The 17045-nt window shown below is 42.9% G+C and overlaps 1 protein-coding gene across 1 annotated transcript; it reads right to left on the bottom strand.

Moving 5' to 3' along the window:
• Positions 1 to 441: 441 nt before the first annotated feature.
• LOC112433407 (PRELI domain-containing protein 1, mitochondrial-like) lies at positions 442 to 13179 on the bottom strand. The gene is made up of 6 exons (XM_024801599.2): positions 13150 to 13179; positions 12191 to 12314; positions 10869 to 11094; positions 6163 to 6276; positions 3995 to 4073; positions 442 to 3308 (listed from the first exon to the last, which is right to left on the bottom strand). The coding sequence occupies exons 2-6, from the start codon at positions 12280 to 12282 to the stop codon at positions 3217 to 3219; spliced, it is 603 nt and encodes a 200-aa protein (XP_024657367.1). The 5' UTR covers positions 12283 to 12314; positions 13150 to 13179; the 3' UTR covers positions 442 to 3216.
• Between the last annotated feature and the right edge of the window lie 3866 nt (positions 13180 to 17045).

Genomic DNA, 17045 nt, shown 5'->3' with positions numbered 1-17045 from the left:
ACACAGGGTCGAAAACTATGCATAAAGACTTAAATATATACTTACATCCTCACTAGTATTTGGTTAAATGTCTCAGAAGGTTTGACCTCAACCAAACACTTTTGGTATCCATCAACAAGCTTCTGGCATAATTCAGGCTGGATAATTGACCATTCATCATGGCAGAATTGGTAGAGTTTATTTCAATTGGTTAGTTTCCTCGCAAAGACCTGGCTTAGCTAATGTGAGCTAATGTGCTTTGAATGTGCTTCCATTTGAATCGAGTTTTCGTTTGTGTTTGGGATCGTTGTCAAGTAAAAAAAAAAAAGGAGAGTCCTGTATTATTGCATCCACATTGTGTAATGTACCAGTAGCAATAGTGTAAAAACAGCCCCAGAGCATGACGCTACCACCATGCTTGACGGCCGCTGCAGTGCTACTCCTCCAAACACACCACCTGTCATTTTGGCCAAATAGTTCAACCTTTGTCTAATAATAATAATAATGGATTGTATTTATATAGCGCTTTTCGACACCCTCATAGCGCTTTACAATTCCACTATTCATTCATTCACACACTGGTGGAGGCAAGCTACAGTTGTAGCCACAGCTGCCCTGGGGCAGACTGACAGAAGTGAGACTGCCATATCACGCCATCAGCCCCTCTGGCCAACACCAGTAGGCAGTAGGTAAAGTGTCTTGTCCATCGAACCGGCAACCTTCCGGTTACATAGATGAGCTTCCCAACCCGCCGCCCCGGTCGTCTAGTCTCATCATAAAGATGTTCTGCAGAATGCATTTGGCTTGTCCATATGGGCAGCTACAAATTTCAGTGGAGTTTGAAGGTGTTATTTTTGGAGTAGGAGTTTGTTTCTTGGTCAGCACCCTCTCATTCCGTGGCAATTTAAAACTGACTTTGCTATCGACGTTGATGCTGGTGTTCCAGAAGTTTCCTGTTCATGGCAGGCTTGAGCCTGGGGGATCCCTGAACATCCTGACCATTTCCTCTCATCTGATAGTGACAGTTTGGCTCTTCTTTCAGTCCTTAGCAATGAGACATCCAAATAACTTGTACTTAGATGAAACTGCTTGAACTGATAATCTTGGAATCTGCAGTTGCTTAGAAATGGCTCCAACAGACCTTCCCAACTCATGTTAATCTACAGTTCTCCTTCTTATATCTTCACTCAGGCTTTCCCATTACAAGCATTGGTCAATCCAGTAAGGGCTGTTTAACAAATTCTTTTTATCCGGGCAAAGAGAAACCCACAAGTTTTTTCTCTTTTATTTTCAGGTGCTTACTTTACCATGTAAGAACCATGTAGAACCTTCAGCGTCAAGATGTGTGAATAGATATTATATAGAACACACAGGGAGTGGGCAGAAGTTTTAACACTGATGTCCCTCTTCTAGCCAACATGCAGGACAGTTTATATGGCCAAAATATCTTTTTGTAGCAGGCTGTAAATATCTTTATTTCTGTTGTAAAGTTTGACATTTTGCGTCTGTGGGAACTGACTCACTTTTGGTCACTTTTAGAACCAGTCTGAAGTGGATATTAGAGAAACTGCAGTGTTCAGTGCTTTAACATTAGCTTTATTTGTTAGCCCCAGAGGTTGATTTTGCATAATGCAGCTTGGCATGCTGCAATATTAACATACACCAGGTTACTGACAACCCTTTTTCAAGCCAAAACGGATAAGACTACATCTAAAACACAATATCCTCTTTAGCATGAGACAAAACAAAACTCAACTCTGACCTTCCCCTTGGTCTCAATGGGTTGGCCAATTATCCAGAACATAAATCTATTGGAATTTTAAGATCAGAGCCATACCACCAGAAAACAAACATCTACTCAAACTGGCATATGGATACTATGAAACATGCATTTCTACAACAGTCTGATTCTAAACTACCTGAATCTGATGTAAACCCGTTCCTATTGATAGAAAATCTCTTAAGACATTTACTGTGGGAGGTCCCAAAGAAATCCAAGATGACAATAATCATTCAGAGAATTCTACAAAATAAGACAAAACACTATTTCCATATAAAAATATAAAAACAAAGATAAGAAAAGTCAACGTAAACTTAAATTATTAACTTAATATCATGTTTACGTTACATAACTGACAAATTACAAACTGCAAACTTCAAAAAAAAAATTACTAAAACTTTAATAAGATGATTAAATCAGTCCCAAGGAATCCTGGGAATTATTGTAGTTCATTGCTCTGATTGGTGACTTTGAAAAGTAATCAGTATCAGCTAATGTGTCACCAATCAGAACTGAGGATGAGTGGATGCCCCACCGTTTTAGTGCTGCTCTTCAAACGAGCCATAGAGATTGAAAATGTGACGTCATTTAAGGGTAAAACCGCAAAGGATTCTGGGAATTCGTGGCAAGAGGTACTAGCGCACGCAGGCTTTCAATTGAAATCAGTTACACAGCGATAAAAAGAAACACAAAAAATGGAAAGAAGCTGTTGTATTATTAACTGCAATAGCCGGTCACATGACAGCCACGGGAAGCCGACGGGTAAAGCAGATAAAACAGGTTTTTTGGTTTTTTGTATCACTAATTGCCCAGTACGATTACAGCATACAATATTATTGTCACTGCTACATTTCTGTAATCCGTACCAGAAATTATTTCCACTACTAATTAATTACCATTGAGCTTAAAGGTCCTATTAATAAACGGTTAACGAATGTGTATTTATGAAGACAATTTGTGAGACTGGTAAACTTACCTTTGTTTGTACGATGGTCTTTCGTTCTACACGGTGCATTTCAAGGTCCTGTACCCATCCGTCGGTAAACTGTACCTGGGCTTGTTGCAGTGACCTGAAGTTACTAAACTTCATGAATGTATGCACTGGTGGTGGTGAAAGTTGGGCAGCACGCTAACGTCTTTTGTCCACTCTGTGTGCTCGTAAGGGTCTAACCCTTTCACTCCTTTGATTTTTTTCCACGTATCTTTTCTTTGCCTTTTCGTCGAGTCTGTCTTTGTACAGACCAGCATTGTTATCCTTCGTTTTGTACATACCTTTTTTGGGGGGCAAAGAAAAAGCAAGAAGGTATTGGAACCGGAGAATGAACGTTTTGCAGTGCTGCAAATACTTGCATTTGATGCGGTACTTGGATTGTTTTGCCACGAGTTCCCGGCATGCAATGCGCAAAAGTCACGTGGTCTGTCAATCTCTATTGTGGGCTTGTTGTTCCTACTGAGGTTCAGACAAACTGTTTGGGTTTCTGGTTGGGGGTCGGCGTGGCTTGTGGTGGGAGGGGCTTTTGCTTCTCTGATGACTCTCCCTGGTCACTAGCTGTGGATAAATAAAAGTAGAAAATGAGGAACTGTCACACTGATCTGAGCCCTGAAGTGAAAAATAAACTGAATATGAGCATAATGGAGCTGAAAATAGGTTTAAGGTTTAAAACAAGAAAAGAAAATGCACAGTTCTCACACCCGGAGTGTACCGTCGTCTTTTATATGCAATCTAAGGTTTAAGTTCTAATGACCGAAAATCAGGCTGATCTAAACTACATCTACATAAAAAAGTCAAAAGAGAAGACTCATATGACATTTGTTATTCATATTTTAATAAATAAAAAAAAATGTGAATCCTGTGACCAAATCTAAAAATCAATGAAAAATTTGACATCACTCTAAGCCACCACCAAAGGTGTGCAATACAGTAAATGTTGGTCTCAATCTGATACTAGATTGAGACCAACGTTTAATGAAATGCTCTAAAAGTTAAATTAGACAAAGATGATCAGAGAAAATAAAAACCATAGTTTTTAAATGATGATTTCCCTTTTTAAGAAAGAAAAAAACAGCGGTTTTGTGATAGGCTGACGTTTGTTTTCTTGGTTTTAACTGGATTTCTTTTTACAGTTTCAGGACTTTTGTACAAAAACACATAGCTTGTGGTAATTAAGCTTCAGGTTTTGGTGAAGCCCTCAGAGGTGAAATACAGATTTGTGTGTGCATGTATTTGTGACTTACTCTGTAGCTTGGAGAGAGAGTACTCCAGCCCTCTCATGGCTTTAGCTTGGTTACTTTTAAACCTGGCGAGACCGAATTCCTGGCGGAGAAAGACAAAGAATTAGTCAAAGATAAATACCCGCACCATACGTTAGCTGTATATAGATACTGACGAAGTGTCACATAGTTGGTATTGGTATCTTGGCTTGGCTTGAGAGCCAGGAGGTATTACTTCACAATGTTCTGAGTGTTTGCAGACAAGTCAGCATCTTCCATGCAAACTATGGGCGACAATGGACAATCTGATAAGAGACCAAACCAATCGCAGACAGAATTTTGGTGCAGCACCCTCTTTGCAACGAATTTCCCCAGCAACAACTCGCTAACTAGTCAGGGGTTTTATTTATGACCTGCATTGCCAAGGAGTAACCGAGATATTAGCTAAGCCAACATGAAGCTATGTAACAAGCATAACAACCCAACTGCAAAAATAATGGAATAAAATTATAATCGCAAACATGCAGAACATTAAGGCAAACTAAGCAGCCGTTATCAAGTTCGTGTTGACCACACCTCCAGCCATTACTGGGGATCTTTTATAGAGATTGAAAATGTGATGTCATTCTGGGGTAAAACCACAAAGGATTCTGGGAATTCGTGGCAAGAGGTACTAGCGCACGCATGCTTTCACATGAAAACAGTCACACAGCGATAAAAAGAAACACAAAAAATGGCGAGAAGCTGTTGTATTATTAACTGCAATAGCTGGTCGCATGACAGCCACGGGAAGCCGACGGGTAAAGAGATTGTTTATGGGATTACGTCATGGAAGAGAAATTGTTCAAGCCATGTTTCCGAAGTAACAAGAGCTGACGTATGGCCTGGATTGGAGCAATTTGAAGACCAAATATAACGTTTCAGAACACTCCAGCTCACATGTTAGTCTGCTCCAAGCATTTCCACAACAGTAAGTCTTCTGTTGTAGTTATTACGTAATTTATCATAACATAATTGGTGATGTAGGTTACAAGTAAGTCTTATATTGATTTGAATAGAATTCATTGCGCTATGCTGCTTTGTTCACTGTGGCTTTGCGGGCTAATGTTTGTTATGTTTTGTAGGAAAACCAATGCAAAATGCTGGAATGTGATCCAGACTGAGCACCCTCTATCAACCTGGATCATACTGAGTTTAAAGCTGCTACCACAGCCAGATTTGATCGGTTAAGAGAGAGCGAGATCAAAACAGCCACGAAAATCCCGCATATATGTGCCCAAGTGTTGTTTTCAAGCAATCAAGTGATGAATAACTGTTTTCTACTATGCTGGTTTCCAATGTTGTTGTTGTTGTTTTTTTGTTGTTGTTTTTTGCATTGTTGATTTGTTTTTTATTGAAGCAGCTAATAAAGCATAATGGAATACAATTTTGCCTCTTTCTTGTAAGATTCTATAATAGAATGAAACAATAATGCCAGTTATAAAGAAAGACAATAAATTGAATGAATTATGAAACACTTATTTTTTTTCTATTAGATCTGAAAATGTTGTGTAATACTACAACCTGAAACTACAAACAGATTTCGTTGGCCTGTACAGAAGAAAAAGGGAAAAAAAATGTAACAACAGCTGTGAAATGGAATAGTCCAAATCACCAAAAGTAAACTGGACCTGGGCTTGTTGCAGGGATCTGAAGTTAATAAACGTGAAGTGCATACACTCACACTTAGGACCATACAATAATAAATATGTCCGTGATGAAAGTTGGGCAGCACGCTAACGTCCTTACTCCACTCTGTATGCTCGTATGGGTCTGACCCTTTCAATCCTTTGATTTTTTCCTTGTCCTTTTTTTTTGCCTTTTCGTCAAGTCTGTCTTTGTACGGACCTGCCGTGTTGTCCGTCGTTTTGTACATAACTGTTTTTGGGGTAAATAAAATGCAATTAGGGATTAAAACCACAGAATTAATGATTACCGGTGCTGGAAATACTAGCGCTTGATGCAGTGTTTTGATTTTGTTGCCACGGGTACCCACAAAGCAATGCACGAAGGTCACGTGGTCTGTCAATCTCTATCAGAAATACACTAAGAGAAGCTGGTGTGTTCTTTATACTTTAAGTGATAGTAGGTTGAGTTTGGGTTTTGGTGGCCAATTTTCCCTAGGACTGAAACATTTGTATGTTTGTGTATACCTGTATGGGTCGACCCAGTCCATATACAGCTGTGGAGATCCAGGCCTCCCTCCTCAATTTGGTCCAAGATGGCTGACCATGGTTCTCTTCAAACAGACACCGCTCCACAACAGTCTTAGAGGCAGAGACGGTAGAAAATGTACAAAAAAGCCCGTTTTTACTCCAAACACAAACTGTTCAAGCACAGGAAAAAGTATTATATTCAACCCGGAGGGCGGTGCACTGTTGGACGGACCAATCGGAGTCTACGCTGTGGGACTGTTTTGATCACGCGGACTGGGAAATGTTTCACGTGGCTGCTAGGGACATTGATGAGTACACAGACTCAGTCTGTGGATTTATCAGGAAATGCGTGGAAGATGTCGTCCCATCCAGAACAGTTAAATCCATCCCAAATCAAAAACCCTGGATTAACGGAGATGTTCGCGCGGCACTGGCGGCACGGAGCACCGCCTTTGCCTCCGCGAACACATCGGACTACAAACACGCACATTACCAACTCCGGAAGACGATCAAAGCAGCCAAACGTGAGTACAGGGACAGGGTGGAGCAACAGTTTGACAACCCTCGGAGTATGTGGCAGGGACTAAACACGATCGCAGACTTTAGAGGGAAAACCAGCACACCGCAGACCACGGCCTCTCTGTGTGAGGATCTAAACGTATTCTACGCTAGATTCGACACAGCAAACACCATGAGACCGGACAGGGTGCGCACCGCGGATGACGTCAGTGCGCACACTGTGTCTGAGGAGGATGTGCGGAAGTGCTTCAGGAAGGTGAACGCACGCAAAGCTACAGGTCCGGACGAGATTCCCGGCCGCGTCCTCAAGTCATGCGCGGCTCAGCTGGCTGGAGTGTTCACGCACATCTTCAACCTTTCCCTCTCTCTGTCTGTAGTCCCAGCCTGCTTCAAAATGGCCACCATCGTCCCTGTACCCAAATCCTCCACCATCTCCTCATTGAACGACTGGCGACCTGTAGCCCTGACCCCCATCGTAAGCAAATGCTTCGAGAAGCTGGTCAGGGACTTCATCTGCTCTGCACTACCCGACTCACTGGACCCTCTACAGTTCGCATACCGCCACAACAGGTCCACTGATGATGCCATAGCCCTGACACTACATACTGCCCTGTCACACCTGGAGAAGAGAGACACGTATGTGAGAATGCTGTTTGTAGATTACAGCTCAGCATTCAATACCATCGTTCCCTCGAAGCTGGACAGGAAACTGCAGGATCTAGGACTGAGCAGCTCCCTCTGCAGCTGGATCCTTAGCTTCCTGTCTGACAGACGCCAAGTGGTCAGACTGGGCAGCATCACCTCATCCCCCATCACACTGAACACTGGTGCTCCACAGGGGTGTGTACTGAGCCCTCTCCTGTACTCACTCTACACCTACGACTGCACAGCCACTAACAACTCCAACATCATTGTGAAGTTTGCGGACGACACTACAGTGGTGGTTCTTATCACCAATGGTGATGAGACGGCTTACAGGGAGGAGGTCAGCGCCCTGACCCACTGGTGTCAAGACAACCATCTCACCCTCAACGTCGCAAAGACAAAGGAGTTGATAGTGGACTTCCGGAGGTGCAGAGAAGTACACACCCCCATCACCATCAACGGCGCTGCTGTGGAGAGAGTGAGCAGCTTCCGGTTCCTTGGTGTACATCTGGCTGAGGATCTTACGTGGTCAGTACACACAAACAAAACAGTGAAGAAGGCGCAGCAGCGCCTCTTCTTTCTCAGGAGACTGAAAAGATTCGGCATGAGCCCCCGCATCCTCAGGACCTTCTATCACTGTGCCATTGAGAGCATCCTCACTGGATGCATCACCACCTGGTATGGCAACAGCACCGCCTACAACTGCAAAGCTCTCCAGCGAGTAGTGCGGTGCTCTGAACGGATAATTGGAGGTGAGCTTCCCTCCCTCCAAGACATCTACAGGAAGCGCTGCCTGAGGAAAGCGGGGAGGATCATCAAGGACTCCAGTCACCCCAGCCATAAACTGTTCAGACTACTTCCATCAGGAAGGAGGTTCTGCAGCATCCGGTCCCGTACCAGCAGACTGAGAGACAGCTTCTTCCATCAGGCCATCAGACTGCTGAACACTTCATAGACACCTCACCTCCACTACTGGAACTTCAACATTATGCACTACATACTGTACAGCAATGCCACTGTTTTGCACATGTCTCAACTCTGTATATTTTTATATATTTTATTTATTGTTTACTCTATTTAATTTGTAAAATATGTGTACACACACACACACGTAGAAAAATATTTAGTATACACATCCAGAAATGCATATACTATTATATATTGTACATATATTTATTAGTTTCAGATCAGCCATTCTTGTATTTTGCCTGTTTACATTATTGTATTTTGCACAACTCTGTTGCTTATGAAGCTCGCACACAAGAATTTCATTCACATGTGCTGTACCAATGTACCTGCACATGTGATGTGACAATAAAAGTGATTTGATTTGAACTTAGTTAAATACTGAAAATGTTAAAACCAACCAGACTGTAAGAGGCCTTGTAGTTTTCCAGTCAAAAAGCATTTATACCTGTGTCCAGTGCAGTTCTTTAAATCCGCAAATTCATCCATTTTCTTGTCCTTTCTGAGATGAGCAAAAGTGGAGAGAATGGCCTCATTTAGGCAACTATCTCCAGCCTTTCCAGCAAGGCATTCCCAGTCCAGTCCTGTTTCTGTCACAGGTCTCCTCACAGCTGGACATGCCCAAAACCCCTGACCTAGTCCATCAAAGTCTAGATGTGCAGGAGATCTCCTATTCAGGTGCTCAAACCATGTCAGCTGGTTCCTCTATTACAGTGGTTCCCAAACTTTTTTTGCTGCCTTTGTTTTACAACACGCACGCACACGCACAAACACATCCTCCAACCACACACGCCCATATTTTGCTCCATTGTGGTTTCTTTCACACCTCAAACATTTAGTAAACAATTAACCTTCCTGCCTTCTTGGGACCTTTTTGTGCCACTGCTATGTGTTAAATGGCTGCCATTTCCACTGTGTTCAGTGGAATATAACCAAACTTGCCACAGGATAGTTTTTACCTGTCAATGTTAATATTCCAGTGTGAATTCCTTAAATCAGCCTAAAATGGCTGAGCAGCAGAAATCCCCACACCCATCACCCTGGGGACCATTTTCTGCCCATTGACTTCCATTATAAACGCTATTTTTCAACCCCAAATTATCATCATATGATTTTATTTTTTCTTCTTTTCTTGGATGTCAATGAAGACTCAGGGCCTTGAAGTTTTAATTTTTAAATTGCAAAAAAAATGCAAAAAAAATAATGGCAGGTCAAAATGTATGTTGGTGCCAATCTTTGGTCCATCTAAAGGCCTACTTATAATGACAATCACATATTACTTCAACTGGTTTTTTGTGGAAATATTTAGTTTCGTTTTTTGGTTTTTGGGGCTTATAACACAGGGCGCTCATGTAATAACACTGGGATTTGAAGGGTTAAAACAACGATAATATAATTAAAACTTTACATGAATATTTCAGGGAGAAGTAGTTTTACAAGGTTGGCTAATTTAAAGTGGAATAAAATATGGATATATGGTCTTTTTATGGCGTGGCTGAGAATGGTCCCTAGGGTGATGGGTGTGAGTTTTTTAAAGGATGGCAGGAGGGTTAAGCAAATACAAGTAACTTGCAATAAATTACAGGCAGTAAGAAAGTAAACTATTACACTACGTCCACACCTACACGGGTATTTTTGAAAACGCAGCTGTTTCGTTGACACATAAACAGCATTTCGAATCACCGAAAACGGAGATTTTTTTAAAAACTCCTTTTTTTCCGTTTACGTGTGGACGAAGAATACAGAGTTCGTCACGCAACGTCAAAGGTATGTGCCTTTTTTCACGTCACGCTGTGCGCACGTTATTGTTTACATGAGATGAATTGCAGAATGGCAGATAGAGACAAAATACTGTTAATCTTACTGTCTACAGGTTTTACACACTAACATATACAAACGCAGTTACTGTCCCTCCATTTAGAAAGGCAGAGGCGTCACGGTGTGATTATTTTACTGTATGTGTAATAATATTCAACATTGCTATCAATGCATTTTTCAAAAAATGCCTCTCTGTGCAAAATGGGTTTAAAAACATAAACAACTGTGGGATACTGTTTGTCCGTGATAGGGAGAGCACAGTGCTGCTCCCAACGCAGGGAAAACCAATCCTGCAGGGGAGACTTGTGCACTTGGCACTTGTGCAGGTGAAACCAAAGGGCAGATATGCTTCGCCAGATTTTCTAGTCTTTGGCTTAGAATGAAGTTGGTTTGGAAACATATTCAGCGATGCTTCATCTCCTGCTTTGCATTTCTGTGGGCGCCCTGTGCTAGCAGTGTCCAAGAGTTTTGTTTTCTCTCTCCCTCCCTTTTCATACCGCGCCCCCCCTGCAATGGCTCCACACTTTGGGAAGGTCTGCTCTATTACATCTATGACCATGATCTCATGCTTTCATGCTATTCACAGCTCGTGCCCATTTTCTGATTGGTTATCTCAAACTGCAAACTGCCCCATTCAAAGTGGGAGAAATCGCTTGATGACAATAAGACCATCAATCTGAACTCTATCCTATCTGTCATGGGGTGGGGGTGGGGGGGTTAATTAACCACAGTGATCTAATCAGAGCGCATCTCACCATCAGCGTGTTGTGGTTCAGGTTCCAGGTCTTGGTGATGAGCGTGTGGGCCTGAGGGTCCACGATAGAATCTTCCAGGACATAGACCGCCCGAGCCATGTGCATGGAGAAGACCCGCTCCGCCCAGCCCGGCAGGCGGTTGGTCTTCGTCAGCAGTCGCCTGGACAGCAGGTGGTTGCTGGAGGTGACCTCGCGGTATAGGACATCTTCCGTGAGTACATGGGTGCTGGTACACCAAAACAGATCTATTTTTTTGAGAACACTCACACATTCTGTTTTTTTAAAATGTCTTTTATTGTTTAAAAAACTGAAGTTCTCCAAACAACACCCAGGGTTGATGCAGTCAAGATAAAAGCACGACAGTTTGGTCCACTTTGTCCATTGTCTGGAGAAAATGGACTAATGTGTTTTTTTTTCTTTTATTGTACTAGATAATAAGGTGACATTTTTCACTGTTTTATAAGGGAAAAATATCAGATTCATTGATGAGAAATGACTTTGCATATTCACTGAAACAATCATTCATGGACTCATTCCGCTTCCTGGGTACCACCATTACCCAGGACCTGAAGTGGGAGCCCACCATCACCTCCGTCATCAAGAAAGCCCAGCAGAGGATGTACTTCCTGAGGCAGCTGAAGAAATTCAACCTGCCAACACGGACGATGATGCAATTCTACACCGCAATCATCGAGTCCATCCTCACCTCCTCCATCACCGTGTGGTACGCTGGAGCCACTATCAGGGACAAACAGAGACTGCAGCGTGTTGTGCGCTCTGCTGAGAAGGTGATTGGCTGCAGACTCCCATCTTTGCAGGACCTGTACACCTCCAGGACACTGCGGCGTGCAGCTCGGATCTCAGCTGACCCTTCTCACCCTGGACACAGTCTGTTTGACCTGCTCCCCTCAGGCAGGAGGCTCCGGTCCATTCGCACCAGAACCTCTCGCCATAAGAACAGTTTCTTCCCCTCTGCTGTTGGACACATGAACAATAAACGTACGACTGTTCCCACCACTAACACATGACCCTACGCTGTGTTCACTGCATCATTCCATGTTTGGCACTGATCACCACCTGCACTCTTTCTACGTAGCACTTTTAATTCTTATTCTCATGTATATATCTCATGTATATCTCATGCATATATCTTTCTACGTAGCACTTTTAATTCTTATTCTTACTTTTATTTTTTCATGTCTATTTAAGCGCAATTTATGACAGTATGTTTGCACTGAAGCACCGCAGCAATTTCCTAATGTTGTAAACCTGCTCAACATTTGGCAATAAAACCCTTTCTGATTCTGATTCTGATTAATTACCTGTATGGGTTTGGGTAGCGCTGCCAGAAGGCAGCCAGCACCTGATGCCACGGGCTCTTAATGTCCACCTCGCTGTGGAAATACCTCCCCATGTCGGCATGTACTAACAGAGCTCATTCAGCAGCTGCAGGAACAACATAAGAGACAAGTTATATTTTTTTTAAATATATTTTGTATTTAGTGTCATGAGTTCCTCTTCATGTTTAAGTTTGTAGAATAAAATTCCTGTCCCGTTGGTATGAACACTCACTGAATTTGATCACGGCAAGCAAGAGAGGATAGGACAGTCGTGCCAAAGTCCCCATTAACAGGACATAGACAGCTGATTGTGCCTGCATTAGTGCCTGAAAATCCGGGTAGCTTTAAATTCTAACAGTGTGTTTAAATGACTTTAGTTTTCATACCACAAAAAGTTTTCAGACACCAAATGAAAACCGTTGGGGTGAGCACGTTTTTAAATATGCAATTGTTAACAGTAGAATCTAAAGTTGCCACTTTAGTGAAGAAATGACTTTGCGTTGGCTGGGAATTGAACCCGGCTCAATTGCTTGGAAGGCAGCTATGCTAACCACTAGACCACCAACGCTCACATCAGCAGAGGGGAAAGTAGAGCGACTTATCCTGTGATTAACACAATACTAGTACTTCTATGCAATGCTTTTCGTCATAGCATTTGTTTACTGTAAAAACTGTTAGCTGCGACCGTTATTAGGTGTTGCTACAGCTCCGAGGCCAGCATTGCTAATCCCTTTGTTTTATAACCGCACTTCACCAGCGGGCTCAAGCTAGTTAGCTGTTTAACGCGGTCGCCGCTTCGTCATCGTCTTCTTTTTTTTTTATCTAAATGCTGAAGTCAGCGTCCGAGGTTGCTAGTACAAACACCCTCTACCGTAAACGTCGCAGTCTGTTGTAGCTGCTGAGGAAGCTAACAGCTTCGGCTAGCCAAGTAACGGACGTACCTAAAGCGCGTGTTTCTCAAAGCCCGGCGGACTGTAAGGGAGCCGGCATGGATAAAACACAGAAGCGAGGCAGTTCGGGGGTTTCTTTGTAGCAGCTGCTTATTTGAGACAGAAACAAAGAAGAAAAAAAGTGGACCCAGGCGGTCATACGTGCACTTACCACCTTTTTCCACCAGATGGCAGACTAGACAAGCAGAAATCAGGTCGCGCTGCTTGGTAAACGGTTCACGACTAAATCCACATGATCTGCAGACCGCATGAAGTTTGGAGGTCTGTGGCAACTCTGCAAAAATTTGGTGCCCTCTGTGCACTCACTCTGTCAATTTACATGATTTACATATTTTAGTCTAGGCAACCCAAAATGTGACGTTCACATATGTGGACGCCAGGTTCTAGGAGGTTAAAGAAGTCCAGATGCTTTTCCTTCCAAGCTCCTTAGATCACAATACAGTTTCTCTCAATCTTTTAAAGTGTAAATCTGTCTGTACTTGCTGGTACCACTTCTGTCTGTTGCACTTATTTACTCTAGGATGGGTGTCAGCTAACAGAAAAGGAGTAAATACTTTTTTCCATTGTTACAAAATAAAATAATAAATAAATAACTATACTGTACAGGCAAAAATATACTACAGACACTTTTCAGTTGTGAATTGAAGCAGGCCTGGTCAGATTTAGAGCAAATCTAAGTTTCAGGTGATATATCCACTTAGACTATGGTTTAAAGATCTAATGTTTAAGAGAATAAAGTTGTTATGATGAGATTGAGCAGTGATTGATCACCTGGACTTGCTTGATACCCTGCACTTTCCACGGAATTCCTATCACATAAGCTGGCCCTGAAGACCTGCACTTCATGTTGTTGATGAAAAAAAGACAGTTGAAAAATGCAAGAAATGTTTAAGAAATTCTAAGATTTTTTTTTTTCTTGGGCAGCACGGTGGCACGGTGGTTAGCACTGTTGCCGCACAGCAAGAAGGTCCTGGGTTCAATTCCAACATCAGGCCGGGGTCTTTCTGTGTGGAGTTTGCATGTTCTCCCCGTGTTTGCGTGGGTTCTCTCTGGGTTCCGGCTTCCTCCCACCGTCCAAAGACATGCAGCTTGTGGGGATAGGCTAATTGGATAAATTACCACTAGGTGTGAATGTGCGAGTGAATGGTTGTCTGTCCCTGTGTGTTGGCCCTGCGACAGACTGGCGACCTGTCCAGGGTGTACCCCGCCTTGCTCCCTATGACAGCTGGGATAGGCTCCAGCGCCCCCCGTGACCCTGAAAAGGATAAGCGGATGGATGGATTTTTTTTTCTTTCGCAATCACTGTTTAAACATAACTACCAAAAGAGCTGTACAGGAAAGGAGTGTCTCCTGTCTGGTAAAATACCATGAATTCAGTCCAGGTTAAATGACTCAATAATATGGGCTGCACCCCATAAAGTAAAGCAAACTTATCTTGTAAAATTAGAGTGACCATATTTTGATTTCCATTTGATTTCCAAAAAAGAGAAGATTTGGCTTAGTCAAGAAAAACTTTAATAATACAATTGCTTAAAGAAAACTTTAACATATTTAAACGATAGGCTTTTACAAGTCAACAACTGCAAAAAAGAGGACGGTTGGTCACCCTAGTAAAATGGTGAAATATTATCCGTTCATCCATTCTCTTCTGCTTATCCAATGGGGAAATATTGTTTTTCTGAAAAATTCTCAATAAATTACTTAGTACAGTGGTCCCTCGTTTATCGGGATAGTTATGTTCTAAAATTAACCCGCAATAGGTGAAATCTGCAAAGTAGCCAACTTTATTTTTATACAATTATTATAGATGTTTTAAGGCTATAGAACCCCTCACAACACACTTTATACACTTTTCTCAGACAGGCATGAACATTTTCACACTTTTCTCTCTTGTTTAAACACTCTCAAAGTTCAAACCTTTGTAGAAAAATAAGTCCAGTATTATAGAATGAAACCAAAGAAACCCGCAGGTGACTTTGACGGTGCAAAACGTTTCATCGCCATTGTTGTGTTTGTTGGCGAGAAAACTTACAAACACACAGTACAGCACTTCAAAGCCACACTGGTAGCGATCAAAGATTTATTTAAACTTGACAAGCTGGACACATTCTGTAATGTACAGGAGACACGGCACGAGATTGATTGACAATGGTCACCCTGTACACCTCTGACTTCTGCTACAACTCTGAATTATGCCACATTCAGAAGTTTGCAGATGACACAGCCATCATGGGGTGTATCTGGGATGATCAGGAAGAGGAGTAGAGAAGTCTGGTGAGGAACCTTGTCGCGTGGAGTCACACAAACCACCTGCAACTCAACACCTCAAAGACTAACGGTGTGTTCACACCGAACGCGATGGACGCGAATAGAGCGTCAGGTTTACATGTAAAGTCAATGGAAAGGCGCGATGACGCGCGATTGCGGGTCCCGCGAAAATTCGGAAGCAGATTTGCGTCGCCAAAACGCCAAAACGCGTGAAACGCGCGTCAGTGTAGCGCGTCTGGCGCGTTTGACGCGCGAATAAAACCACGCGCGTCAGTTTTTGTGTTGCATTTTGTGCATACGCGCGTTTCGCGTCTACCACTCGAGTTGGAAAAAGCTGAACTCGAGCGTCAAATCGCGCCGCGACAACCAATCAGGAGCCTGGTGACGTGGCTCTGACCTAGGTCAAAGGGGCAGATCCAGCCAAAGCCCTTCATTCTTCATTCAGTATGGAGGAAAAGCTAATCAGCGCTGTGGCTAACCACCCTGAGCTGTATGATGCCAGCTACTATTTTTACCGAGACAGGAATAAAAAGGACCTAGCTTGGAGACACATAAGTGAGGAGATCGGGCAACCTGGTAAGTTCATTCCTTCTTCTTTTTAATTTTCAGACTGACCCGATGAAGCCGCGCAAAAGCTAGCAAGCTAGCAAGCCTGCCTACTGTCCCGCGATTTTCCCACTGTTGTACAAATACCTTTCCGCTAACCAGATAATGCGTTTATTCAGAGGACATCTGCAGGAGAAAGTGGAAGAGCCTCAGGGACACCTATAATAAGGAGAAGAGGGCAGAGAAGGAGAAGAGGAGTGGGTCGGCAGCAGGATCGGGGAGGAGATGGAAGTTCTTCGCGGTCATGGGGTTTCTGGACCCCTTCCTCACCCCGCGGGAGACTAGCGGTAATATGGTGCGGACCGTGGAGAACTTCTCCCCCGAGGACCAGGGACAGCCCGAAGAGGCAGCAGGGGAGTGTCAGTCAGAAGGTATGTTTACAATGAATTAATGTAGGCAGTTAATTAATGCGTGTTGTCATACAGGAATATATTTTGTTTATTAATAAACAGTATACAGTAGTCCCGCTGTTCACTGCCTCGCCTTTTCGCTGATTTTGTTTTTATTGCACCGTATAGCATTGCATTCTGCAGCCCAAATGATAAATCTCCTCCGTGTCGTGTCTCCTGCGCTTGCCAAACTTATCATGTTTGGTTTTGATATCCATCATGTCCAATAGAAAAAAACAGCACAAAAACACTCTTAACTATGACCCTCATTCGGAAATATAAAACCTGCACCGGGGAGGGAAAAAGGCGCACAAAAGTGGCGCCGCAGATGGAGAAAAAGCGCGGCATAATATGTTTTAAAATCGACAAAGGTTTGCACTTTGAGAATCAACTTGTGAGAACTGTGACTACTGTTCATGTGCTGCAATAAATGAGAGACCACTGTATATAATAATAAGTATATAATAATATAATATTCTCTATGACTATTGTCTTCAACCTGTTAACATTTAATATTGTCTTGATAGAGTCAAGTAATCATGCAGCAGAGTCCTCCCATGTTGCTTCTCCTGACTCCCCAGTCCCTGGTCCCTCCACTCCTGCTGCTGCACCCACAGGTATGAA

Source organism: Maylandia zebra, linkage group LG3 (genome assembly GCF_041146795.1).
Source record: "Maylandia zebra isolate NMK-2024a linkage group LG3, Mzebra_GT3a, whole genome shotgun sequence".
NCBI classification, from domain to species: domain Eukaryota; kingdom Metazoa; phylum Chordata; class Actinopteri; order Cichliformes; family Cichlidae; genus Maylandia; species Maylandia zebra.
This window is presented reverse-complemented; position numbering and strand designations above follow the sequence as displayed.

Coding starts and splice junctions, on each gene's coding strand:
- LOC112433407 (XM_024801599.2), bottom strand. CDS start 12,282: ATGGGGAGGTATTTCCACAGCGAGGTGGACATTAAGAGCCCGTGGCAT. Junction 11,095..12,190: donor CGCTACCCAAACCCATACAG/GTAATTAATCAG, acceptor TTGGTGTACCAG/CACCCATGTACTCACGGAAG. Junction 3,309..3,994: donor CTCTCTCTCCAAGCTACAGA/GTAAGTCACAAA, acceptor ATTTATCCACAG/CTAGTGACCAGGGAGAGTCA.